Raw genomic sequence first — 26,858 nt, 5'->3', positions numbered from 1 at the left:
CAACTCTTACCTTAACACTAAAATGGTTTGCTGATATATTTGCCCTAACCATTAGATTGTGAATTCCTCCAGGGCAAGGATTGTGCCTTATTTATCCTGTATCTTCAGTGTCTGGAAGATAGTAACAACAGTAGGAACAGTGGCAGTAGTAGTAGTAGTAACAGAACCAACAGCTAACATTTCTTGAGCATTTACTACGTGCCAAGCACCTTCGTAAGCAATTTATGACTCATCTACTCCTCTCAACAACCCTACAAGGTCGCTACCATTATTATAGCTATTTTACCTGAGTTTCCCTTAGGCATAGGGAGGTTAAGTTACTTCCTGATAGCGCAGCTAAGAAATGGTGGGGGCCAGGGTTTGAAGCTAAGCAGTCAGGCTCTAGAATCCATATCCTGTGGTATACGTGGTAGAGAAAAATAAATTGTTGAATGAATAAGACTATATAATAGGCTGGAGCACAGTATTTGTAGAATGAAAAAATTGGGGACAAAAGTAAGGCATCTGACAGCTGAGGAAAGGCAGGCACAAAGAGGTTAAAATGTACACAGAGACACAATCTTCTCGCAGTACAAGAACCTGAAGAAAATCAAAAAGTGATCTTCCCAAAGTTACCCTAGCTACCAGAACCAACCTGACAACAAATCTTTCTACCACACCATATTCAAGAAATAACTATTTGCTTTTAAGAAACTGTAAAACTGTACTCAAAGATATTTTGGTATTCCAACAATAATAGAAGTTGAAGCAAGAAGTACACCAGAGTGTGTGTAGTGCAGTATCTGGGACACAGCAGGAGTTTAATACCAACTCATTAAATTTTCAGTTTTTTAAGGGATCTTAAGTGTATTTCTAAGTATCATTTTATCTTTATTTTTGACATAACTTTTCTAAAATGTGCCATATATTTTGCTACCTCATCAAACAGGATAGTGATAATTTAACCTTTTCTTGACATTTCAAAGTAATAATGGCGAACAATAACGAGTAGCTGCACTATATCACATGATGATGCCCTCAGGAACTACTGAGTTAAAAAAGCTTAGTTGCCCCTCTGTAAGAAACTCTAGCTGCTTTTGAAAATGCTTCTGCCTCTTACTACTTAGTTATCAGAAGTGTCAGCATGTCTGCCTGTAGACCCCTTTCCTGTCTCCTTCTAGTTATTTGCTTCTCATCTGCTGGGACTTGAAAAACCTGATAACTAAATTTGTTGGAATAATTTCCAAAATTAAGGAATAAGAAGGCTCTGAGTAAAAGCCTGGGAGACATCTTGTGAGTTAAGTACATATATTTTACAGGATTTCCTGGCATTTTCAAAGCACACAAGCCTTTTTGCTTGCTTTATGGTTGGTTGGTTATGGCTGCTTCCTGCTTCCCAAAGAGGGACCTATGAAAAGCTACTCCTATGAGGTGCTCCATGGAAAAAAGAATTCTAGACTAATATATGTGGGAAATTACTTCATATTAACACCCAGTCCTAATCCCAATCCTTATCCCCACCCCAGCAATGCATGTAAAAGGCTGGGCTGGCCTGCAGAAATACAGAAAATTTGTTTCATTTTATCTAACCTGGGGTTTTCCCAACTTTTTCAAGAGGTCTCTGCAGCCAAATAATACCTATTAACCAGCCTCAGAAATCAGAATTTCTTGGAACAACATCTGATCTATATAACTGAACTTTTTTTTTCACAGCACTCATCACTACTTGATTTATATTATTTGTTTCTTGTTTACAGTCTACTAGAGGTCACCAAACTACAGCCTGTGGGCCAAAGATAGCCCCACTGCCTATTTTCATACAGCCTGCAAGCAAAAAATGGTTTTGCATGTTTAAATGGTTGATAAAAAAGAAAAATAATATTTCACAGCACGTGAAAATTGTATGAAATTCAAATTTCAGTGTCCATAAATAAAATATTATTGGAATACTGCCACACTCATCATTTACATATCGTCTAGGGCTGCTTTTGCACAGCAATGGCAGAGCTGAGTCGTGGCGACAGACCATAGGGCCTACAGAACCGGAAACATTTACCATCCGGCCCTTTACAGAGGAGCACTCATGGCACAGTCGTTAAAGCGCTCAACTGCTAACCAAAAGTCAGTGGCTGGAATCCATCAGCGCTCTGAGGGAGAAAGATGTGGCAGCCTGCTTCTGTAAAGACTGACAGCTTGGAAACCCTGTGGGGCAGTTCTACTCTGTCCTACAGGGTTGCAACGAGTCTGAATCGACTCAACAGCAATGGGTTTGGTTTTGACCCTTTATGGAAAAAGTTTGCTAACCCCTGGTCTATCTCACCCACTAGAAAGTAAAGTCCATGAGGTCAGGGGCTGTACCTTAATTGCTGTTTTGTCTCCAGTACCGAGACAATCCCTGGCATTCACAAGCACTCATATTTGTGGAATGTTGAACAAATGAGGAGTTACTGAAATGAACTTTATGAAACCAAACAAAATAGGTCATAGTTGAGAAAGTCAGTTACACTGGTCCTTATAGTATTAAAATAGTTGAGTTGGAATAAGTATAATATAAAAAAAAAATGCAGCTAATCTGCAATTAAGAAATTCTACAGTTCTACAGTGTTTCTCGCCTAATAATCAGACTTATGTCTTTTGATAAAAATGCACGAATTATCAACGGTCAACCACTCACTCCAGAACACCTAGACAGCTGCTCTTTATTCTGATGTTAACATTAAACACTTCCACGTAGAATAAAGCCCATTAAGTCAAATCATGAAACCACGCCTGAGCAACTCTATCCTGTAATAAGCACAGGCCAGTAAAATACCCTACACCTGTAATGAGCGCCCCATAGTCTACAGGCTGCCTTGCTTTGTGATCTATTTTCAGAAAATTAGAAAGCTTCGTTCATGTTGGTGCCTCTTATAAACACCTAGATATTACCATTTTACTGCATAAAAGCTGTGCCAACTTTCTCTACGACATTCTTCTAGTCATTAAGATAGAGAAGGTTGAAGAACATGGTTTTTTCATAATTCTAAATAAGGCTATTTTCATTTTGTATCGACGGCACTGGGTATGAAAAAAAGTTTAGTTTTCTTAGATTAGCTCTCATGAAAAGCATGACTGGAATTGTGTAAGGAAGTAATTCATATCCTCTGAAAGGCGTAAGTAGGTTAGCAGAAACAAGACTATAGTTTCAATTCCTGTGCCTAACAGGTCAGAGAAGAAGGTACTTTATAAATATCTGCTGAATAAATACATGGCTGACTCAGTTTCTTCTTACTTCTGGACTTAAAATTAACTTTTAACGTAGGCTAACATGGACGCATTCACACACAGAAATTACTTACAGTTCAAGGTTAAAGCCTCAGTCACACATAGTATGGCCATATTGAAGATCACCAAGTTTTTCCTGGGAACACAGAATCAGTAAAAGTCTGATTTCCACTTTTACTTCTATATCATTCTAAAAACCATGGTGGGGGAAAAAAAAATGACAGATATTTCAGTGGACTAACAAACAAATTGAGACTCCTCAACGCAGGGCCCTAATGGTCAACTTGAGCATTATCTGTCTCAGCCTCTAACCAATAAACAGGCTTTACAACAGTGTTTGCAAAGAATAAGTAAGTGAAATACCTCATGACATTACTGCTGAATAGTGTCTATAGCAATTAGCACCAAATACAACACGGAATAAAATTCCCACCATCAAAAAACCCACATCACCAGATGGATACTGTTTCAGAAAATCAAAGAGAGAGAAAATCTTGCAGTTCTTAAGTACAATATTCAAAAAATGATAGGCATGGTAAGTACCCAGGAAGAAAACAGGAAGACTAATCACTTAAACTCCAGAGGGACATTCCAAAATTTCCCTCTAATTCACACCATAAAAAAGCGGGGGTGGGGGGGGGGAGCAGCACCAAGGGGGACAGTATGAGTGCTCGGCCGGTAAAGAGAAGTTTAAAATTCCGCCTTTCCCCCAATTTTAATTCTAGCCTGAAATTCCCCAGTGCTGTAGGGATAAAGATGAAAGCACAGAGATAAGTTTAAGCAACAAGCTCTCAACACACCCACTCAGTACATTAAAAATGACAAATATTTCTTTTTTCTCTCCAGTTGCAATATATCCGACAAGTAAAAATGCACAGATTATCAAAAATACGCGTTTGGAAATTATGAAAATCTAATTTTTTCACTTTCCACACACTTCAGGCCCAACTTATCAGTTTCAATTCTGCTCTTGCTCTATTTCCAGTCTGTTTCACTTCCGAATTTTCTGCCGCGACGTTGAGAATGGTGACTGTGTACAGAAAGTTTCAAGTAAACACTAAATAAGAACACAGCTTTTCCTTTCAAAGGAAAAACTAAACATTTTCACAGGAAAAAAAGAAATGACAGAAAAGGTCTTATCGATAGCATTTTGTCCCATAAAAACGCTGATTTGGGGATGCTGGTGCTTCCTTTGAGTTTGCAAAGCTTTCTCATATAGTTGTGTTCACAAGAGCTGAAACAGCTCAAGAATTGCCATCATTTTCTTTTATAGATACACAAGTATTTATTTTTTCTTTGAGTCACAATGAAAGGGTTCAGTAAATATTTGCTGAATGAATAAATGTACATGACAGGGTACTGGGCTACACGACACATATGTTCCCAATAAAATAGAGCTTTCTCTCTGCCTTCAGTGGTCTTACCAGCAAAACATATTTTAAAAACAATGGAAATATGATTAGATTATATAAAGTACCTAAATAAACACAAATGTGTGTGTATATATATATTTTATATACACACACATGCACATATATATGTGTTCCCATATATACATATATATATATATATGTATGGCTTAATATCATTAAGCTTTATTTCTACTTTTGAGCTTTAATCATTTTTTTTCTTGTATGTGTTTCAATCCCACTTCCTCCTTTAAGTTGTATATTCTTCAAAGAAAAGCCCCATATGCAAATAAAATCAAAAAATAAAAAATATACAGAGCTTCTACTATATAATCTGTACAGGGCTAGATGCAGGCACTGTGGGAAATAAAAAAGTACAAAGAGTGGGTGCCTACGGCAACTGGGAATCAAAGGCCCTTGCAGTCCCTGTGTTGATACTGTGTGAGTGACCCTGAGAACGTTACCTAGGCCTTAGATTTCTCATCTGTAAAAGGAAGTGTTACTAATATAAATCTCCCATGCAGAAGAATTCCAAATAATTTATGGAGACAATCCACTCTCCAGGAGGGGGAGCATAAATCCCTACCACTTAAGTGTGGGCTGCACACAGTGACTTCCTTCCAAAGAGTAAGAGTTGGGCAGGTGTGAGAGGGAAGAATAACTTTACAGCGGAGAAACCTGACAAACGCTATCTCAGCAGGTGATAGAGGTTAACATCAATAGTGCTAAATCGTGTTAATATAGTATGTACACTTGATGTGACGAAAATGACACTTTACCTCTGTGGTCTTCCTCCCCAAAAACCCATGACCCCAATCTATGAATGAGGTAAAACATCAAATTTCAATACAGGGGCATCCTACAAAATATCTGACCAGTACTCAAAACTGTCAAGGTCATAAAAAAACAAAGTTTGAAAAACTGTCACAGCTCAGAGGAGCCTAAGGAGACATAACAACTAAATGTAATGTGGTATCCTGGGTGGAATCCTGAAACAGAAAAAGGACATTAGGTAACAACTAAAGAAATCTGTATAAATTTTTGTACAAGAAGCTGATTTGTACTGTAAACTTTCACCTAAAGGACAATTTAAAAAAAAAAAAAAAAAAACTCAAGAAATCTAAATAAACTACGGACTTCAGTGAATAAAAATGTATCAGTATTGGTTCATTAATTACAACAAGTGTCCCGTACTAATGGAGTATGCTAAAAAGAAGAGAAACTGAGTATGTGGTAGATGGGAACATTCTGTACTTTGTCAATTTTCCTGCAAATCTAAAACTATTCCAAAAAATCTATAAAAAGAAAAAAATCAAAGAAAACAAAGGCTAGTAGCCCTAATATAGCCCACCTCCCTCCAAAAAAAAGGACAAGAAAGAATGCTCTTAAATCAATGAAAAACATGAGCAAACAATCAGAAAGTTAATACCAAGGACACAAACAAGCAATTCACAATACAAGAAATAAAAATATTAAATAAACCTATGTGAAAATATTCAAACTTGTAGGGTTGTGTAAGGATAAATGAGATCATGTACTTCGAATAGTGTCTGGTATACACTAAACGCAGCTACTAAAATATAAGTAATATTTAAACAAATGCAAATTTAAAAAAACCTTGAAAAAGAATATAACAGACCCTGTTATAATTTGCAGTAGGAGTGTAAATAGGCACGTCCTTTTTGGGAAACACTTTGGCAATATCTTTTAAATTTAAAAAAAAAAGGATCCTTTGAATGATCCGCTGTTCAAAATTTATCCTACAGAAATATTAACACAAGGGTACAAAGATACTTGTATACGGGTTTTATTGCAACAATGTAATAGGGGAAAACTGGAAATAGTCCAAAAAGTCCATCAATATGGGACTAGTTAAATAAACATAAGTGAGCATTACCATGTAAAATGTGGTACCTGTATATATACCTGCTGTCCAAGAAATTTTTTTAAAAATTGCAGACGTTATTTTTAAAGGGAGGGACTAAACCGGGTTAGGAGTCCCTGAGAGCAGCAACTGTTAAGCGCTAGACTACTAGCCAAAAGGTGGGTGGTTGAAACCCACCCCGAGGCACCTCAGGAGACAGGTCTGGCAATCTGTTTCCAAAAGGTCACAGCCTTGACAACCTTATGGAGCAGCTGTACTCTGCAAACATGGGGTCGCCATGAGTCGGAATCGACTTGATGGCAACTAAATAAAACAAAAGAAAACTATTAACCTGGGGTTTTCCATTTATATTTCAGGAGAACGAAATCTGCATGAAAAATTGTGTACATATACGCATTTAAGTGCATTTTCTAAGGAAAAAGTCCAGAGCTTTTACTGAATTCCTGTAGGAATCTGTGACCCCCCAAAAGGGTAACTGAACAATCACCGAAAAGCCTCCCAAAGCTCTGAGCATTTGAGAAATGTAGTTAGGTTATACCCAATTGAGAAGCTTTTGAGGAGGAAAGAAATGCTCTCAATTAAGCTTTTAAGGACATATTAAATGCCTCTACCAGAAAAAACAAATTTTTTTTCAAGACTACCTAATATCTGAGTGTGAAGGAAATTATTCTTCAGATGAGCTTATATTCCTAGTTAGTTACAAACTTCGACCAAAAATTAAGAAGCAAAAATAGTTTTCAAAATGTGTTAGTAATTAGCTCATGCTTAAAGTACAGTTAAATTAAGATCATACAGAAAAAAAAAGAAGGCAAAAATTAAGCAGTAGTCCCATCTGACACAGTCCAATAGCTGAAATGGACTACAGTTAGTACTCACACACGTAACCCCTTGCCGTCGAGTCGATTCTCACTCATAGGGACCCTACAGGACACAACAGAACTGCTCCATAGGGTTTCCAAGGAGTGACTGGTGGATTCGAACTGCCAACCTTTTGGTTAGAAGCCAAGCTTTTAACTACTGTGCCAGCAGGGCTCCCACACATGTAAAAGGTTCAGCAATTATGCAATCTTAACTTTTTTTTTCTTTTTTTAATGAGCTGACTAAAATAAGACAAAAACTAGTTAGGTCTTATACATAATTTTGTGAGCTTTTTTTGAACACAAAATAAGTTTGTTTTGTATGAACATAAACAAAAATAAGGCTTTTTTCTGAAGACAGCTGGGGGGGGACCCCAATACTTTTGGAATTAATATGCTATATGTTTTTATGTTAAATTAGTATCTTAAACACTGCAGCCACTTTTAGAATCAATAGGACCACTCATTTGGAATAAATGAGTGGATAATAGCAGGGATGCTCTCTATCCTAAAATGAAAATGTATCTTAGAACAGGGATTCTAAACCAAGGCAATTTTGCTCCCTCAGGGACATTTGACAAAGTCTAGACACATCTCTCGCTGTCAGGACTGGAGAGGGTAGAGCTGCTGCTGGAATCTAGTGGGTAGAAGGCAAGGATTCAGCTTAACATCTTGCAATACTCAGCACAGGGCCTCCTCTCCCAAAGTATTATCCAGTTTAAAATGTCAATAGTGCTGAGGTTGAGAAAGCCTCGGTAAAAGCAGGCTGAGGGACCACCGAGTCTATGCCTTAGATGATCAGCTTTATCCTAGAAATCCTGAATCAACAGGGTTGGTTTGTTTAGAAATATTGACATCTTGCCAACTAACTACTGAAATGACACACTTTCAAAGTGTTATTTAAAAGAAAGTTAACTCATTGGTTTTCCAATCTAACTAAACCTTTGAAATCTAACAAAAGCCATAGGCAGAAAAGGACAATGAATTGGTGCTAAAACAAAAAAACTTTATACACACACACACAAACTATGACTCTCAGAATGTTAAGCAAAAGAAATCAGACACAAAAATATACACCTGGCATGATTCCACATATATAAATTTCAAGAACAGGCAAAAACTGATCTCTTGTGTTAGAAATGTGGTTACCTTTGGAGAGAAAGGAGAGGTAGAGCTGGAAGGGGACATAATGGGGACTTCTGGGATGCTAAGAATTCTGTATTTCTTAATCTGGGTACTAGTTCCATAAGTATGTTCACTTTGTGACAATTATTCAAGCTGTACACTAATGATCTGTGCGCTTTACTATATACAGAAAACACTTCTACAAAAAAGTTAACTTTTTTAAATGTTATATATTTATATGCTAAAAACTTGAGCATTTTGACCCAGAAAGTTAAATTAATGTCAACTGCAAAAGTAAAAGTGTTTTGTTACATGGGCTGCCTTCCAAGAATTCAAGGATGACACCCCCAGAAAGCTATAAATACCACACTCAGCACTGATACAGCATTCAGCCGTACACTTAAACCACTATATATCCCTCGGCAATAATCCAAAAATTTGACAAACACTAACAAATGCAGTGGAATTTATTCCATGGACAGTTTATTTGGATTATATCCCCCAATGTTAAAGTGTAAATTGTTTTCAGAGAACAAGCTCTATGAAATAAATGATGCTTTCCCTTTTCAAATTCCACATTTTCTAAAAGCCCCTCCAAACTAAACTCTTTGGCCCTCAACTCCTTAAGATTTCTCCCAGTGCCTCCCCGAGGATCCACACTCACAACCCACCTCCCCACATACAGGGAAATTCACATTAATGCCCATTCTGGAGATGAGTTTCACCAGCCACACTTTTACCTTCTCCCAGCACCTCACAATACAATCTAAACCTCACTATCCTCCAGCTCCTAATATTCTCCACGAAGTTCCTTCCCAGAGACACCACAAAGCCAGGACACCTGCTATTCCAGTCTTTTACATCCTCTTCTGCCACCCAAATAACACAAAAAGCCTTGCTTCTGCAAACAATTCAGTCACCCTACTCAATGGTCAAGAGACCTGGTGGCACAATGGTTAAGCGCTCGGCTGCTAACCAAAGGTTGACAGTTCAAACTTACCCAGTGGCACCAAGAAAAAGACCTGGGGATCTGCTCCCAAAAAGATTACAGCCAAGAAAACCCTACGGGGCAGTTCTACTCTGTCGTATGAGATCAACTATGAGTTGAAAATTGACTCTACAGCACGTGACAACGGCAACTCAACAGTCACTACTGGGGCTGTTATCTCCAACTCTTCTCTTCCTTCCTCTCCCCCCCGCCCCCGCCACTTTCCTGTATTCAAATCCATCCTATTTCTCACCCATCCCCTTCCCCCATCACTGTTTTCCTCTTTGTGAATCCTTCCCTAAGTTCCAGAGGCCAGGATTTAAAGGAGGAAGGCAGGTTTGAAGGAACGTTCTTCGTCCTGTGTGAAGGTAGTAAAGGTTGCTCAAGTCTCAGGCAAAACAACCACGTGCATGGGCTGAAGAGTCAGATTCTGAAACCCAGCTCCAACACTTAACTAAGGCTTGGGACAAGTGATTTTACATCTGTGAGCCTGTTTTCTCAACTACAAAATGGGGATAATACAAATAGCTATCTCATAGAGTTGTATGGATTGAAAGGGCTAATGCCTGTTGAACACTTTGCATAAATCAGACAAGGGAACTCTCAATAAGTAACAACTTTTCTTAGGTCTTCTTGGAAAAAAGAAGCAGAGGGTGAAAGGTACTTTCTTTAAGCCTCTGTAATACTAATATTCCTGCAAAGTCTCCTCCTGGGGATGGATGGAGGGCACTCTTCATATATGTGTGAGAGATACAGAGGATTTTATCAGATTCCCAAACTCCGTGCTCGCTCTTTATTACCCGCCTATGATGTGGCTCCAAGAAGCCCTTAAAGTCCTGTGCTAAAAGACAGGGGGGAAGACATGAATATATACATCAAATCCTCTTTCCACAGATTTTCATTTGGGGACGTGAAGTAGAAAAGATTTCCCGAAATTGTTAAGATGTGTTCCTTGGGGGTCTGGGAATTAAGAAGAAAACCTCAAAGTCCCAAATACATTTCTCTTAGTGGCTGAGGAGAGTACTGCATAAAAAAAAAAGTAAGGGAAAATTAAGAGTAAATGTAAAAACCTACAGTCTCCTCACTACTCTCCCGTAGTCAAGTGTGCCAGCTACTTTCTCCCTAAGGGCGGGGGCGACGGTATGAGCGATGGCGACAGAAAGGAAAAGCTCTTTCCCCATCTCCCAGGGGACAGAAGGGCTTCCCCGGGTCCCTTCCCAGGAGCAATAAGGGGTCTGCGCAAGGGAATCCCCAGCTCTCCAAAGCGAGAGGCTGACCCAGGCTGGGGCCCCCAGGGAGTTTCACAGGGTCTCTCCCGGTTCTCTTTACCAAGCCCGTCTCCTGTAACGGGATTTTTTTTCACGGGGATCTCCCAGAGGACAGATCTCCCATCACTGAATCCCCTCCCCTCACAGGACCTCCTGTCAGGCTTTCTCAGTCCTCTGAGTTCTCGGTCCCTTCTCAGGCTCTCCCGGGTTGCACAGGATCAGACCGGTGCCAACAGGGTCTCCTCCCGGTCCCTCCCGAGAGCCGCGAGCCCGCGGGGTTACCTGCTGGGACGGCAGCTCCACATGCAAAGCCCGCGCGGCAGAGCCGGGAGGCAGCGCGGCTGCCGGGCCCAGGGGTGCCGGGGGAGCCGGGCCCCCGACCGACGCCGAGCCGCTCATCTCGACCCAGGAGCCGCCAAGCGGCGGAGCCGGCGCCCCTCCGGCATCCGCCGCCACCTCCTCAGCACGACCCGCCGAGCTTCTGCAGCCTAGAGACCCGCCAGCCGAAGGGCAGGACCGCTCTACCCCACCACCGGCCAGCCCCGCCGCCGCCGCTGGCTAAGGAAGAGCCATGTTACCGCAGTGCAACCCCCACCAGCCCGGCCGAGACCCGGCTTACTCATTGGTTCGGCTCTTGCGGAGGCGGGCCCCAACGACACCAAGGGGACGTGCTATTGGGCAGAAGGCCTGTCCATCGCCGGCCGACGGGGCTGGGGGCGGAGGGAGCAGAGGACGGCCTAAACTGCGTCTGTCAAACCGGGGGTGAAACCTGGGGCGTTGCTTCTCCTGCTCCCAGTCTAATTGGTTCTCTCATTACTGAGGGGCGGGGTCTCCCGCTGGAGCCGTAAGGGCCATTGCTCTAGGTCGCCGTCAATTGTCGGTAAAGGGAAGAGGGGCAGGGTCTGATTAGGTAGAAAGCGAGCCGGGGCCCCGGTGTCACGTGCAGGAGGCAGGCGAGTCACCTGATTAGTGAGAGTCAGTCTTCTGAGCCGCTTCCGCCCTAACCTAGTTGCCATGGTCACAGGCCTCCGATGGAGGGCGGAGACCTGACTGGCGCCTGAGCAGGCTGTTCCCGAGGTGTTCCCGAGGTTTTTCCGTCACCGTTTGGGAATTGAGACGGAATGCTTTGTGGTTCAGCCGAGAGCCGCCAGGCCGGAAACAATGAGACCTGAGACCTGTCGGGCAGTCCCATAAGCTTTTGCACGAAAACCCCACCCACAACTCCACGCCCCCTCCTCGCCCTCAACTAACTAGGACGCTGAGCTGCAATGTGTGCATAGATACTGTTTCACCTCTACGGATTTGTTGTTTATGTTGTCCCAAGCCTTTGCTACTCGTCTCTTTCTGGCTAATGCTTATTCACGCATCAGATCTCAACTCTGTAGGATCCCTTCCTCCGAAAGCCTTTTCTTGTCCTCTCTGAGACCTTCAGTCAGAAATCCTTCCTTTAAGCTTTCTCAACCCTTGTGCTTGATTGCATTGCATTGCTTTGTTTTTTTTTCATAGGCACACACACAAATATATACTGTGAGTTCCTGGAGCAAAACAACCGAGTCTGATTTCTGGAACAGAAAATAATCATGAAATGTCTTGCGAAGTGAAGGCCCAGCTTAAATGCCACCTCTTCACTGAAGACCTCCTTGATCGTCATGATAGCTCCTATAGCAATTGCTTCTATAATAAAACATAGTGAGTCATTCTGCAGGGTATTGATCTGAATTTTTTTCCCCCCAACTGAATTTTCAACCACCTGGACCAATGTGGCAGAATCAGGCGCTTTTGGAATCTTGGCTACCACCTCCCAGTTTCTGTAAGGATGAAGTAAGTCAACATATAGTGGTGCAGTGAATTACTTAATATGGCCCTTCTAGCCATAGTCTTTGTGACTCCCACACAATGATTGGGTGGGACCAGTCAAAGTGTACGGAACCTGCGATGGTTACAATCTGCCTAGGCCATGATTCCCAGTATTGTGTAATCATCCTCCATTTTGTAATCTGCATGTAATTATCCTCAATTTTGTGGCATAGTATGTGTCGTAAATCCTAAACCTGAGGATTAGGGTGGAGTGTATCTTGAGTTGCACCTTTACTAAAGGGCATGACTCAAGTCACTGCCTTACTCAAATTGCATCCTTGTACCACCTTGCTCAAGTAAGGGGAGTTTCTCAAAAAAAGTTTTCTTACTCTGGATGCTGCATCTGGTGCATCATCATCAGACCTCTGGTTCTTGAAGCTTGAGGCAGCAGCCTGCCGTCTGACCCATTGATTCTAGGATTAGCCAGCTTCCAGAGCCTTGTGAGCCAGCAGCCTGTCATCTGGCCTGCCGATTTGGGTTCGTTGGCCCCTGCAGCCACATGAGACAGGAGAAGCCTACGCCTGACCCACAGATTTGGGACTTAGCAGCCTCAACAACCACATGAGCCATTTCCTTGATGCAGTTCGTGAGTTCTGTAAGATGTTGCAGTGAATTGTGGAACCGAAAGACATGAAGGAGAGGACTGAGGGAGATGGAGTAGTTGATGTTAGAGATTATGGAGTGGTACAGCAATTCGGAAGAGTTGGACATTTGGGACAACTTCAACCTCCACCTCATAGGAACCAGCTTTGTACTGATCCTTATGAAATAAATTATCCATTTAATATGTAAAGTGCCTAGCACAGTACCTGACATATAATGGTTGCACTCAAAAATATTTTTAATGAAAGGTAAGCATATACTATCGTATATTAAAACTGGGCAAATCTTCTGCAAAAAAACCTCTGTAAAGTTTTAAAAAGCAAAGATGTCACTCTGATGACTACGGTGCGCCTGACCCCAGCCATGGGCTTTTCAGTCACTTCATATGAATGCAAAAGCTGGATAGTAAAAAAGGAAGACAGAAAAAGAATTGATGTGTTCAGACTGTAGTACAGAGGAAGAAGATTCAATATACTGTGGAGTGCCAAAAGAACCAGCAAATCAGCCTTAGAAGAAGTACAATCAGAATGTTCCTTAGAAGCAAGGATGGCAGGACTTCAACTAGCTTACTTTGGACACATCAGCAGGAAAGACCAATGACTAGAAAAAGAGATCATGTTTGGTGAAGTAGAAGGTCAGTGAAAACAAGGGAAACCCTCAAAGAGGCAGATCGACACGATAGCCACAACAGGAACTCAGACCTATCAGTGATCTTGAAGTTGGTAGAGGACCCTGCTTTCCCCTTTCCCTGTTTCTTCTCCTCTTCTGTGTCTTATAAGGACTCCTGTTATTGGATTTAGGACCCATCCAGAATGATCTCATGTCAAGATCCTTAACTTCATTACATCTGCAAAGACCATTTTTCCAAGCAAAGTCACATTCACAGGCTCTAGGCATTAGAACATAGACGTATCTTTTGGGGGGCCACCATTCAGCTGCTACACAGGCTAAGAAAATGAGCCTAGGGAGAGAACACAGAATCACTTCTTCCTCCTTTGGGGATCAGCTCTGAATACGAGCTAATGTTATTACTTCATTCATTTAGCAAATATTCATGGAGATCTTCTCTGTGTGAAGCCCTTTGCTAGATGTGAGGAACATGATGAGGAATCAGACCCAGATCCATCCCTAGAGGAGATCTCAATTCTTTGTAAGGGAGATCAGTAAGTAAAGAGTGATTATCGAGGTGCTCACTGATGGGTCTGAAGGAAACCCAGGGCTGTGTGAGCCAGAGAACATAGCTAGGAGTCACATTTCACAGTCAAGGTGATGTAAAAGCCAAAAAAGAATTGATGCATTTGAATTATGGTGTTGGCAAAGAATATTCAGTATACCATGGACTGCCAGAACGATCAAATCTGTCTTGGAAGAAGTACAGCCAGAATGCTCCTTAGAAGTGAGGAGGCGAGACTTCATCTCACATACTTTGGACATGTTATCAGGAGGGACCAGTCCCTGGAGAAGGACATCATGCTTGGTAAAGCAGAGAGTCAGCCCAAAAGAGGAAGACTGTAAAAATGGCATAGTGGGGGCATCTGATCTCCTCCAACTTCATGAGGGGAAGGGAGGAACACAATCACCATCAGTCCAAAGCTGATTCCTATGAAGGAGAGGGCAGACAAACCTCCCTTCCCTTTCCAACCTTTTTACCAGTTCTGACACCAGTCATCCTTCCACGGCACTCTGTACTTCTCTGTTAGGTTCAATAATTTGTTGCAATGGCCGCACAGAACTCAGAGACCATACTTACAACTATGGGGTTTATTAGGTAAGTAACTGATGACAATTCAGGATCAGGAATGACTCAGGATACAGTTCTTCAGTCAGGACAGCTTCTTGGCTGTGCCCACAGGCAGGCCTCTCTCTGGCCCTTGGCCTCTTGGCCCTTGGCCCCTCAGCCCTCTTGGGCTGGCCTGACCTATGCCTTGCTCAGGCAAGTGTTACAAAGTTCTTTAGCTTCACCAGTATGTGCCTAGAGGCACTCTACTCCACCAGTAAGCCTCATGCCTGAAGGCACTCAGCTCTCTCACTTCATGGGTCAGTGAGCCAAGCTTGCCAAGTGTCCGGAGGCACCCCACTCTGCCAGCATGGTTTCTGCCCAAAGGCATCCAGCTTTCTCATTCTGTGGACCAGGAAGCCCACCGCAGCATCTCCTGCTGATCTCCTGGTTCTGCTGCTGCTAAGTCTCTGCTGTGCCTGCTGCTGCTTCTGGCCATCTTGCACTGTCTTCTGGGTCTAGGAGCTCCACAGCACAGGCACCCTGGGTCCAAAGGATGCACTCCGCTCCCATCTCTTCTTCTTGGATGTAGTGAGGTCACCCCTGGCCACCTCTGGGATGGCTCATTTTAAGCCTTAGAGGGATGGCAAACCTGACCAATCCCCTTGTTAGGGGGTTCCATACACCTTATTTGCATGGTCCTACCCCCAGAAAGGCGCCATGAACCTTATTTGCATTATTAGCTAGCTATTCTGTCCCCTTGGTGAGCCGCAAGCACCTCATTTGCATAGTCTCACCCGGTCATTTGGTGGGAGTTACAAGACCATGGTAAGAAAGGCCATATAAAAGTGATCCATCACACCACAAAGACCCTTGATGCGATGGGTTGACACAGTGGCTGCAACACTGGGCTTAAACATAGCAATGATTGTGAGGTTGGCACAGGACTAGGCAGTGTTTCTTTCTGTTGTACATGGGGTCGCTTTGAGCTGGAACCGACTCAACAGCACCCACTCACAACAACAAAAGCTGAGTATTACAGGATCAATAAGAGTTCACCTGGCAGGGAAGGAGGAAAGAACATTCTAGCAGAGAGTCATTCTTTCCACAAGTCTATACTAAGGTCCAATGGTGCACCAAGCTGAAAATTCAGACCTGGGATAAACATCCTTTCTCAGACTTCTCCACCCACTTGCCACAAGCACTAGGAGAGAGGCAACTCCCAGCCCCAGGGGCCTGGGGGAAAACTGAAATATATTCAAGATAAAGCATGTAAAGTATTTGGCACAGTGCCTTTGGCATAGTAAATATTCAATAAGTGTTACTATTGTATGTCCTATTTAGTCCAAAGGAGCTCTGGTTGCTCGGGGGTTACAGTGCTTGGCTGCTAACTGAAAGGTCAATGGTTCGAACTCACCAGCCATTTCATGAGGGAAAGATGTACAATCCACTTCTGTAAAGATTACAGCCTTGGAAACCCTGTGGCACATTCTCCCCTGTCCTATAAGGCCACTATGAGTCAGAATCAACTTGATGGCAGTGGGTTTTGGTTTGGGATGTATCCCCCAGAGAAATACGTACCCAAGTTTGGGGAGCATGAATTATAAAGTCGCTAAATGCAATACACGGTTACATGCAATGATAGAATGAGGTTCAAAGTCAAGTAGTAGCACAGAGAGTGACCAGTTGCCAGCTTGGGTTGACGGGCAAGGTCAGAGCTGGTTTCACAAAACCTTAAAGGATGATTAAGAGTTTGATATGTAAATGGCAGGGGGTTGGTTCCCTGATGGATGGTGTTTTAACAGCTAACTAGTACTACGCTGGAGCCCTGATGGAGCCCTGGTGGTATGGTGGTTAAGAGCTTGGCTGCTAACCAAAAGATCGGCAGTTTAAATTCACCAGCCGCTCCTTGGAAACCCTATGGGACAGTTCTATTCTGTCATAACGTCCTTTTCTAGCGATTGGTCTCTCCTGATGACATGACCAAAGTAGGTGAGTCAAAGTCTAGCCATCCTGGCTTTGAAGAAGCATTCTGGTTGTATTTCTCCCAAGACTAATTTGTTTGCTCTTTTGGCAGTCCACAGACTGTTCTACTCTGTCCTGTAGGGTTGCTATGAGTCGGAATCAACTCGACTGCAATGGGTGGTAGTACTATGTTGGGTATTGAAATCATTCCTTTTGTAAGGCCAAAAAGCCAGACCTATCCCAATCCATTTTTCCCCCTCCTCCTCCTCCCATCCGTCTCATTCTCCACATTGGAGGGGGAGGATGGGGCAATGCATTGGAGAAATGAGAGCAAGATAGTGCAGATTAGTCTTTTGGTATATCAAACTGAATTGAATTAAATCTGTCCCTTTCCTTTCAACAGAACCCTTTTCTGTTTACTTACTTGTTTATTCAAACGCCCATCAGACTCTTACCAAGCGTCCAGCCTGGTCACTAGACTTACAGAAATGGTGCAGATAGAATCCCTGATTGCAAGGAGTTCACAGAGCACTTCAGTACAAAGTGGTAAGTGCAGTAATTGAGGTGATGAAAGGGTGTTCTCGGCAGAGGGAACAATATGAGTAAAGGCACAGAGGCAGATAACATGGCAAGAGTGTGGACCATTGGCTAATTTAACATGGCTGACATAAAAGTTACACGGAAGAGCAATAGGCAAAGCGGCTGGAAGCAGAAGACAGGGCCTGGCTGAGAAGAACCTGACTACCAGGCTGAAGAACTTGGGCTTGATCTTGGGCAACAGGAAGTCACTTAGAAAAATCAGTCAGGCAGCCATGGCTAGGTGGCTTTGAAGGGGCAGGACTGAAAGAGGAAGAGTATTCCAGAAGGCCAGGGAGAATTATAAAACAAAAAAGAGTAGTTCCCCAAAGAGCCTGCACATACCGAACAGACCTGAAAGGCAGGTCCCTTGGCAGCGTTTCTTCATCTCTTTCCCAGCCCTTCAAGGCACTTCCTCAAAAAAGCCTTCCCAGATCCGAACTAATTGCTACCTCTAATTTTTTTTATGGGCTCACACAGAAACCCTGGTGGTGTAGTGGTTAAGTGCTATGGCTGTTAACCAAAGGGTCAGCAGTTTGAATCCACCATGCGCTCCTTGGAAACTCTGTGGGGCAGTTCTACTCTGTCCTATAGGGTCGCTCTGAGTCGGAATCGACTTGACTGCACAGGGTTTGGTTTGGTTTTATGGGCTTACACAGTAGCTACCTGGCCTCTCTTTAGCACACGTATCTATCTGCCTAGTGATATACTGAGTGGTTTATGTGTTTGCCTCCCCAAATGACTGAGTAATGAACAAAGTCAGTGAATGAATGGATAAATGTTTGGGTAGGTGAATGTTTGGGTGCCATGGGGCCTCCATACCTCCCTCAGTGGGCACAACTCCAGAGAGAGGAAGATTGCTCAGGTCACGCAAAGTTTATAACAAAATGAGACAGAGACGCAGGGCTTCGTACCTCCAAGACTAGTGCTTCTTCCCCAATTCCATTGGTTTTCACACTATGTCGTTGACTATAAATGTGAAGATTGTAGCTTAGCGCTGTTGTTGTTGTCATTGTTAATTTGCTTGTGACTCATGGCGACCTTATGTATAACAGAACAAAATGCTACCCAGTCCTGCACTATCTTTGTGGCCGTTGATATGTTTGAGTCCATTGTAACAGCTATTGTTTGTCAATCCATCTCACTGAGGATTGCCCTTATTTTCACTGACCTTCTACTTTACCGAACATAATGTCCTTTTCTAGCGATTGGTCTCTCCTGATGACATGACCGAAGTAGGTGAGTCAAAGCCTAGCCATCCTGGCTTCGAAGAAGCATTTTGGTTGTATTTCTCCTAAGACTGATTTGTTTGCTCTTTTGGCAGTCCACAGTATATTCAATATTCTTTGCCAGCACCACAGTTTGAACTTATCAATTCTTCATCTGTCTTCCTTTTTCACTATCCAACTTTTGCAGGCATATGAGGCAATTGAAAATCCTTTTATAAGACTCAGGCTGCATATGGCTGTTGATATAAAATTGTACAAAAAATATAGCACCCAGGACACTGAGATCAACTAATGGCCAGGCAAGGCATTGGTTCTGCTGCATGTCCTCCTCCTAGTGTAACAGTATAATGAGTATTGGATGAGTAAGTCCCAATAATGTTGTATGATGGGTGGTTGAAGCACTTATGGTAAGTTTGGGTGTGTGTTAACTGCCTTTTATATTTGTAGTAAAGGATCCAACCAGTTATATTTTTAATGAGCTCACTTTTAAAACAAATTTCTCACTATTCATCAGCCAAGTTTCTAAATTTCAAACTAAACGGTTAAAAAAGGTCCAATCTACAACCTGTCATGGAGATGGCACAGGACCGGGTACATTTAGTTCTGTTGGCATAGGGTGGACACGAGTTGGGGGCTGACTCAATGGCAGCTAACAATAACAATCGCAATTCAAGGTTATATAAAAATTTTAGGGTATAACAAATGAAGTACGAGACTTATACATTGAAAACTACAAAATATTGTTGAAAGAATTAAACAAGACCTAAATCAATGGAAAGACATTTATGTTCATGGGTGTAGTAGACTGAATCATGGCCCCCAAAAACATCAGGTCCTGATCCCTGGAAACTGTGTTTCCTTCTTTTGGAAAAGGGTCTTTGCAGGTGTGATTAAGTTAGGATCTTGAGATGGGGAGATTATCCTGGGTAGGCCCTAAATGCCATCACAAGTGTCCTTATGAGAGAGAGGCAAGAGATTTGACTACAGACAAAGGTGATGCGAAGATGGAGGCAGAGATTGGAGTACTGTGACCACAAGTCAAAAGAAAAAAGACCACTTTGGCTGCTGCATGGAGAGAACTGGAGAGGTGCCTGAAAACAGGGAGCCCAATGCATTAGGTCAGCGAAACGTGGTAAGGGTGTGACGATGATGATTACAAAGATCACAGCTACCATTTCCTGGTGAGGGACTATGGGCCGATCCCTGGGTTGAACACTTCTCACTTATATATATAAACACACTTGCACGGACACAAAAACCAAACTTGTTGTTGTCAAGTCGATTCCAACTCATAGCGACCCTATAGGACAGAACAGAACTGCCCCATAGGGTTTCCAAAGAGCAGCTGGTGGATTCGAACTTCTGAGCCTTTGGTTAGCAGCGGAGCTCTTAACCACTGTACCACCAGGGCTCCATATACACGTGTATTTATGTATATATGTTGTTGCTAGGTGCCATAGAGTCAATTTTGACATAGTAACCCTACGTGAGAGTAGAACTGCCCCGTAGGGCTTTCTAGGCTGTAATCTTTACAGTAGCAGATTGCCAGGACTTTTTCCTGAGGAGCCACTGGGTGGGTTCGAACTGCTAACCTTTTAGTTAGCATCTGAGCATTTAACCACTTTGCCACCAGGGCTCCCTAACCCCATAGTCATCGAGTCGATTCCAACCCGTAGTGACCCTGTAGGACGGAGTAGGATTGCCCCATAGGATTTCCAAGGCTGTAAATCTTTACAGAAGCAGATTGCTACATCTTTATCCTGTGGAGCAGCTTGTGGGTTCAAACTGCCAATGTTTCAGTTAGCAGATGAGCGCTTTAACCACTGCACCACCAGGGTTCCCTATATGTATGTATGTATATATACACATGCATGTGTATATGCATATGCACACACACATATGTATATAACATTACGTTACTTGATGACAAAGATTATTTGATTTTATTTGATCAAGAAGGGAGATTTCAGTGGCATCAGCAGGCAGGTAGTGAAGTGGGAAGGGAAGGAGGGAGGAATCCATGATGAAGGGATGGCTGGTTGTTGACTGGGTGAGAATATAAGAGGAGGCAAAGGTTTTTTTTGGTTTTTTTTAAGATGAGAGCTTTACCCCATAATTAATGTAGTTAATATCACTAAAACCTTCACCTGGATAATCTTGAATTGGCAAATGTGGTGTTTTATATATATATATTCACAAAAGTAACAATTTTAAAAAGATGAGTGATTTACATTTCTGCCTCCCTTACTACACTGCAAACACCTAAAAATAAGGGACATTGAATTTGGAAGCCCCTCATTGCATGCCCTGTCAAGGGAAGTTGTGCTGTTAAGTCTTTGTGGATTTGCTGTGTGATAAGAGGCAAACCCCGTGGCTTCTCTGTGCCAGTTTCCCAGATTAGAAGTTGTTCTAGATGATTTTGAAATTCCTGTCTACCTCTAAGCTTCTCTGGATATGTGATATTACTTGTCCCTAGGAGTCCCTGGGTGGCAAAAGCGGCTAAGCGCTCGCTCAACTGCTGGCCAAGAGTTTGGCTATTTGAAGCCACCTAGTTTTTTTTTTAGAGGCACCTCGGCAGAAGGGCCTGGCAATCCACTTCCAAAAGGTCACAGCCTTGAAAACTCTATGGAGCAGTTCTGCTCTGCACACATGGGGTCACCGTGAGTCAGAAATGACTGCACAGCAACCAATAACAAGTTTCTAACCAAGGCCTGGTGAACTGCTTTTGTGAAGATTGCTGTTGTTAGGTGCCATCGAGTCAGTTCCGACTCATAGTGACCCTGTGCACAACAGAAGGAAACACTGCCCAGTCCTGCGCCATCCTTACAATCGTTGCTATGCTTGAGCTCATTGTTGCAGCCACTGTGTCAGTCCACCTCGTTGAGGGTCTTCCTCTTTTCCGCTAACCCTGTTCTCTGCCAAGCATGATGTCCTTCTCCAGGGACTGACCCCTCCTGACAACATGCCCAAAGTATGTAAGACGCAGTCTTGCCATCCTTGCCTCTAAGGGGCATTCTGGCCGCACTTCTTCCAAGACAGATTTGTTCGTTCTTTTGGCAGTCCATGGTATATTCAATATTCTTCGCCAACACCACAATTCAAAGGCATCAACTCTTCTTTGGTCTTATTCATTGTCCAGCTTTCACATGCATATGATGTGATTGAAAATACCATGGCTTGGGTCAGGCTCACCTTAGTCTTCAGGGTGAGATTAGAGCCAAGAAAACCCCATGAAGCAATTCTATTCTGTAACACACGGGGTTGCCACAAGTCCGGTGGCAACTAATAACAAAACAGTTTCTAGCCCCAGGGTAGGAACTGAGTTAATGTTGTCAAAATGGGAAAAGAAAGCTTTGGAAGCTGGAGGGCTGTGTGGAGTTCGCCTCAAATTCACCTTTAGTGCCCCCTAGTGGCCATATCAGGGATCACAGTTTTTGTTAGGTGCCTTCGAGTTGATTAGGACTCCTAGCGACCCTCTGTACAACAGAATGAAACACTGCCCAGTCCTGCGCCATCTACCACAAGCAGGACCATGGAATTGAGAATCTTCAGGCTGGGACTGCAGCCACACCCCCACTGCTCAAAGGTGGAGAGCCTTTTGGAAAAGGAGGTTCCAGTTCCCTCTACTATGGTAACAACTCCTAACTCAATGTCCAAAACGTCTGCCTGGAGTTCCTCACACACAGCTTAGGAGGGGGGCTTGCCTCTGCTCTGGACAGGCCACTGCTAGACATACATTGCCCTGGGCAAGGGGGTCCTTCTGGGATTTGGTTATGGTCACTGTTCTCCTTAGGCAGAGATGGCTGAGTTCCTTGGGCATATAGTACCAAAAACCAAACCCATTGCTGTTGAGTCAATTCTGACTCATAGTGACCCTATAGGACAGAGTGGAACTACCCCACAGGGTTTATAAGGAGTGGCTGCTGGATTCGAACTGCTGACCTTTTGATTAGTGACCAAGCTCTTAACCACTGTGCCACCAGGGGACATAGTAGGTATTCAATATTCACAAAATTAATGAATCTTGAGAATAACGGCCAGCGTTTGTGGAGTGGCCTAGGTTAGGGCAGGGCTTGGCCTGAAGCCAGGGGCTGAGGTTACAACCAGTTTAGGTGAGGTCTATGCTAAGGCTGGGGCTAATGTGTGAGCTGAGGCTCTAATCAGAAAAGGAGTCTTTTCTCTATCCTAAAGGAAATGCCTGTCCTCTGACATGAGCCTCCACCCTGAGGACTATTGCCTGGGTCTTCTCCTTTCCTGCCTACCTGGGGCTGCCTGGGGCCAGCCTCTGTTGGCCATTCTGACCCCACCCCAAAGCACTTCCCCTCACTGCTGTCCTAAAAACTCACTAAAGAAGCTGAACTCTGCAGACTCTTCTACTGCCACCTCTCATTGTTTCAAATCAGCAGTGCTCTCTCCCCCATCTTTGCCTTGCTGCTGTGTCTTTCACCTCCTTCCCTTCCTGGCAAACTTCCAGTTACCCTTTGAGGCGCTTGTCATCGATTGAATTGTGTCCCCCCAAAATATCTGTCAACTTGGCTGGGCCACGATTCCCAGTATTGTGTGATTGTGATTTTCCCGTGTTCTAAATCCTATCTCCATGATGTTAATGAGATGGGATTGGGGCAGTTGCATGAGGCAGGACTCAAATCTACAAGATTAGGCTGTGTCTTAAATCTCTTTTGAGACAGAAAAGAGAGACACCACCAGAGAGACAGGGAGACCACATACCACCAAGAAAGAAGCACCAAGAGCGTAGCACGTTCCTTGGATCCGAGATCCCTGCACTGAGAAGCTCCTCGGCCAGGGAAGATTGATGATATGGACCTTCCCCCAGAGTCAACAGAGAGAGAAAGCCTTCCCCTGGAGCTGGGGCCCTGAATTTGGACTTCTAGACTCCTAGACTGTGAGAGAATAAATTTCTCTTTGTTAAAGCCATCTACTTGTGGTATTTCTGTTATAGCAGCACTAGATGACTAAGACAGCCCCTCTTAGGTGTTACCTCCTCAAAGAGGCACCCCAGGTTGGGTTAGAGGCTTCTCTGTTACAGCTCTGACCACCCTAATTTCCAATGTTTGTCTCTGCTCTCATCATGGATTTCATCGATCTAACTCATGTCTATGTTCCAAGAAGCCCACTCACAGCTTCTGGCACAGAGGGGTCCCTGGTTCCTGGGATCGATGAAAAGCAAAGGTAGGCATTTAGGAAATGAGAAAATGGGATGAGATCTTTTGGTCCTAGCTGGGAAGGATTCCCAGGTTTTACTACTCACTGAGATGTTGGTGTGGGATGAAATCACTAGGGTGACAGCAGGCCGGGCCTCTTTTTTGGTATAATTGAGGCCAGAAGGAGGGAACACAATTTGAATGAGCCACAAGGGCCCTTCCAGCTCGGCCGTTCCAGGACCCTACAGTTAGACAGGTGCCCTTTACCACATGTGGTAGACAGCTTCTGAAGTGGCTTCCAATGACAGCCCCCTCCTCTCCACCCTTTTCCTGGCATTCATTCCCTTGTGTAATACTCTTGAGTGTGGCCTAGACATAGTGACCTATATATAATGAATAGAATATGACAAAAGTGACAGGTTATCACCTCCAAGATTAAGTTATCAAAGACTATGACTTCCATCTTGCTTCCACTCTCTCTTTGGTTCTTCTTGCTTACTCTCTCTGATGAAGCCAGCTGCCATGTTGTAAGCTGTCGTACGGTGAGGCCCACGTGGCAAAGAACTAAGGTTGGCCTCTGGGCAGTAGCCATTGAGGAACTGCATCCTGCCAACAACCATATGAATGAGCTTGGAAGTGGATCCTTCCCCAGTCAAGCTTTGAGATAACTGCAACCTTGTGAGAGGCCCTGAAGCAGAGGACTCAGCTAAATCATACCTAGACTTCTGACCCGCAGAAACTGTGAAAAACAAAAGTGCTTTTAAGCTACTACGTTTTGGGATAATTTGTTACATAGCAAGAGATAACTAACATACCACAACAGGGCCATAAGGGCTAAGGAGCAAGAAGGTGGAGGGCTCAGAAGCCACTCCAGCTGGGGCCGGGGTCTTCTCCAACTCTCAGCGTCATGATGCAGATGGAGCCTCAACAATAACCCGTACAAAACTCTCGTTTTCATTTATTTGTCTAGGAATATACAAAAGTCTCACAGGGTACAATGATCTCATCAAGAGAAAACAACACAGAGCAGGGGCTGCGTTTCTTCCCTCACAAAGGCACAAAGATGTGGAGCTTGGGTTCAGGGGCCTCCTGTCTTGGAACCAGTCTGCTGCTCCGGGGGGCAGGCCCCGTCTGTGAATAGGAAGAGGGATCCTCTTCCTCACACCCAGACTTGGGGGTGTGGGTGACGCATAACTGAGGCCACTGGGAAACATGATTCAGGCCAAGGCTGAGCCTGTGCTGGGTCTATGTCATCAGTCTCCTGAGGAAAACCGGTTGCTCCAACCAGAACATGGTGGCCTAATAATCTAAGAGATGGTGAATCCGGGTCAGTCTTGTTCTCCAGTGTGGCACCATTGCCATCCCCATCCTCGCCCTGGAGACCAATGCAGGCAGAGATTTGAGAGACTGAAGTGGACTGTGGGGAGGAGCTGGAGATGTTCACGGGCGAAGGAGGGGGTGAGAGAGGTGAATCAAACTGGAGCGTGCCAGAGGCATACCACTGCCCTCTGCCAAACAGGGACAACTGTGCCCCCTGAGTCTTCTGCTTGACAAGAGGGACTGCCCTGTAGTCAAGTGTGGGGTGGCTGGGAATAGAGGTATTTGTATTAGAAATGGCTTCTGCCTCTCATCCCCCAGGGCAAAGACCAAACAATCTAACTGGCCTGAGTCACTAATGGCTGTCCCTCTTGTCCCAACTAGCCAGGACTAAATTTTCTCTGTCATTTTGAGAAGAGAAGAAGGGGAGTTGATGGAGAAACCAGAAAGGCCCAGATATGTTAGCCACCACCTAGAACAGGACAAACCAGAAGCGAAAGAGCTTGACGCAGTCACTTTTTCCTCCTTAAAAAAAACCTAACATTGTAATGGTTTAACAAAATTATTATAATTTCTTTTAAATAATCCACAGACACCCATGACGCTTCCAAATTTACAGAAAAGAAAAGCACTCGAGAACTCGGCAGAAAACGGTTTGCAGCTGGTTCCTCCCAGGGTTCCTGAGGGCTGGGTCAGTTCACCTCCAGGACCTCGGTCTCCGGGAGGCCGAACTTGGTCTTGTAGTTGTCAAAGAGCTTCACCAGGGCCTCCATGTACATGCTGTGGTACAGGTCAATGTCCTTCTGGGTTGGCTGCTCCACCTTGGGAATGGTGATGGGCTCACCCACTGCAGAGATGGGGCAGAGGTTAGTCAACACTGTTCAGTCCCCTTACCCCTACCTCCACTGTGATGCTGATGGCAGCACCCCTGTGCTATGTGCTTACACTATGTGTCAGGAACAGCACTGAGTGCTTTATGTGTCTCATCTCAGGCTGTCCTTCCTACAGACGAGAAGACTAAGGCCCAGGAGCAAGGGCCTGCCCAAGGTCACACAGCCACTAAGCAGCAGGTGGGCGTGCAGACCAGCTGAACTAGTGCCCTCACCTAATGCACTCTGCTGGGGGTTCCTGTAAGAGCTGTGGGATCAAGTAACAGCTCTGCTTTTTGCCCTGCTTTGGGCAAGTGACTTCACCTCTCTGAGTTTCAGTTTCCTCATCTGTCACAGGGGGACCGTTCCTCATAGGGCTCTTTCTGGGGAGTAACTTGACATGCTTTGAAAAGTGCGGAAAGGGTGAGAGAGGGAGATGGAGATGGACATTTGTATATCTGTGCACTGTTTCATTTTCTTATCCTGCTCCATCTTTATATCTAATCCATCCCCAAAAGTCCTGTCAATGCTATTTCCCAAATTTCTCTCAAATCCATCCACTTCTCTCCCATCTCCACTGCTGTCCCCTCGATCCAAGCCACTGTCTATCACAAAAACCTCCTAACTGGTTTCCTGGCTTCCATTCTTGCCCCTTCTAAGCCATTTTCTACACAGCAGCTCCCAGCTCTACCACAAACTTTTAAAATGCAAATCTGAACCCTTCCCGACAAAACACCCTCAAGTAGCTTTCTATTTTTAAGGTGAACTGCTCACAGGTCCCTGTCCCC

At 43.9% G+C, this 26,858-nt stretch overlaps 2 protein-coding genes across 8 annotated transcripts in view; both read right to left on the bottom strand.

Moving 5' to 3' along the window:
• UVRAG (UV radiation resistance associated) overlaps positions 1 to 11,368 on the bottom strand; it is a 295,043-nt gene extending 283,675 nt beyond the window's left edge. The window contains exon 1 of one of the 6 annotated variants that reach the window (XM_023538911.2): positions 11,058 to 11,368. In XM_023538911.2, the coding sequence (XP_023394679.2) occupies positions 11,058 to 11,174 (117 nt within the window). In that variant the 5' untranslated portion in view covers positions 11,175 to 11,368. Of the gene's footprint in view, positions 1 to 10; positions 3,289 to 3,317; positions 5,724 to 7,413; positions 9,703 to 11,057 lie in introns of those variants that run through there. The other 5 variants (XM_023538913.2, XM_064288716.1, XM_064288719.1 and 2 more) reach the window with 5 other exon arrangements.
• Positions 11,369 to 24,598: 13,230 nt separating this feature from the next.
• Positions 24,599 to 26,858, bottom strand: part of LOC100657191 (diacylglycerol O-acyltransferase 2) — a 112,974-nt gene continuing 110,714 nt past the window's right edge. The window contains exon 10 of one of the 2 annotated variants that reach the window (XM_064288721.1): positions 24,599 to 26,048. In XM_064288721.1, coding sequence (XP_064144791.1) covers positions 25,894 to 26,048 — 155 coding nt within the window. In that variant the 3' untranslated portion in view covers positions 24,599 to 25,893. The remainder of the gene's footprint in view (positions 26,049 to 26,858) is intronic. The other variant, XM_064288724.1, reaches the window with a different exon arrangement.

This window comes from Loxodonta africana, chromosome 7 (assembly GCF_030014295.1).
Source record: "Loxodonta africana isolate mLoxAfr1 chromosome 7, mLoxAfr1.hap2, whole genome shotgun sequence".
In the NCBI taxonomy this organism is placed as follows: Eukaryota; Metazoa; Chordata; class Mammalia; order Proboscidea; family Elephantidae; genus Loxodonta; species Loxodonta africana.
This window is presented reverse-complemented; position numbering and strand designations above follow the sequence as displayed.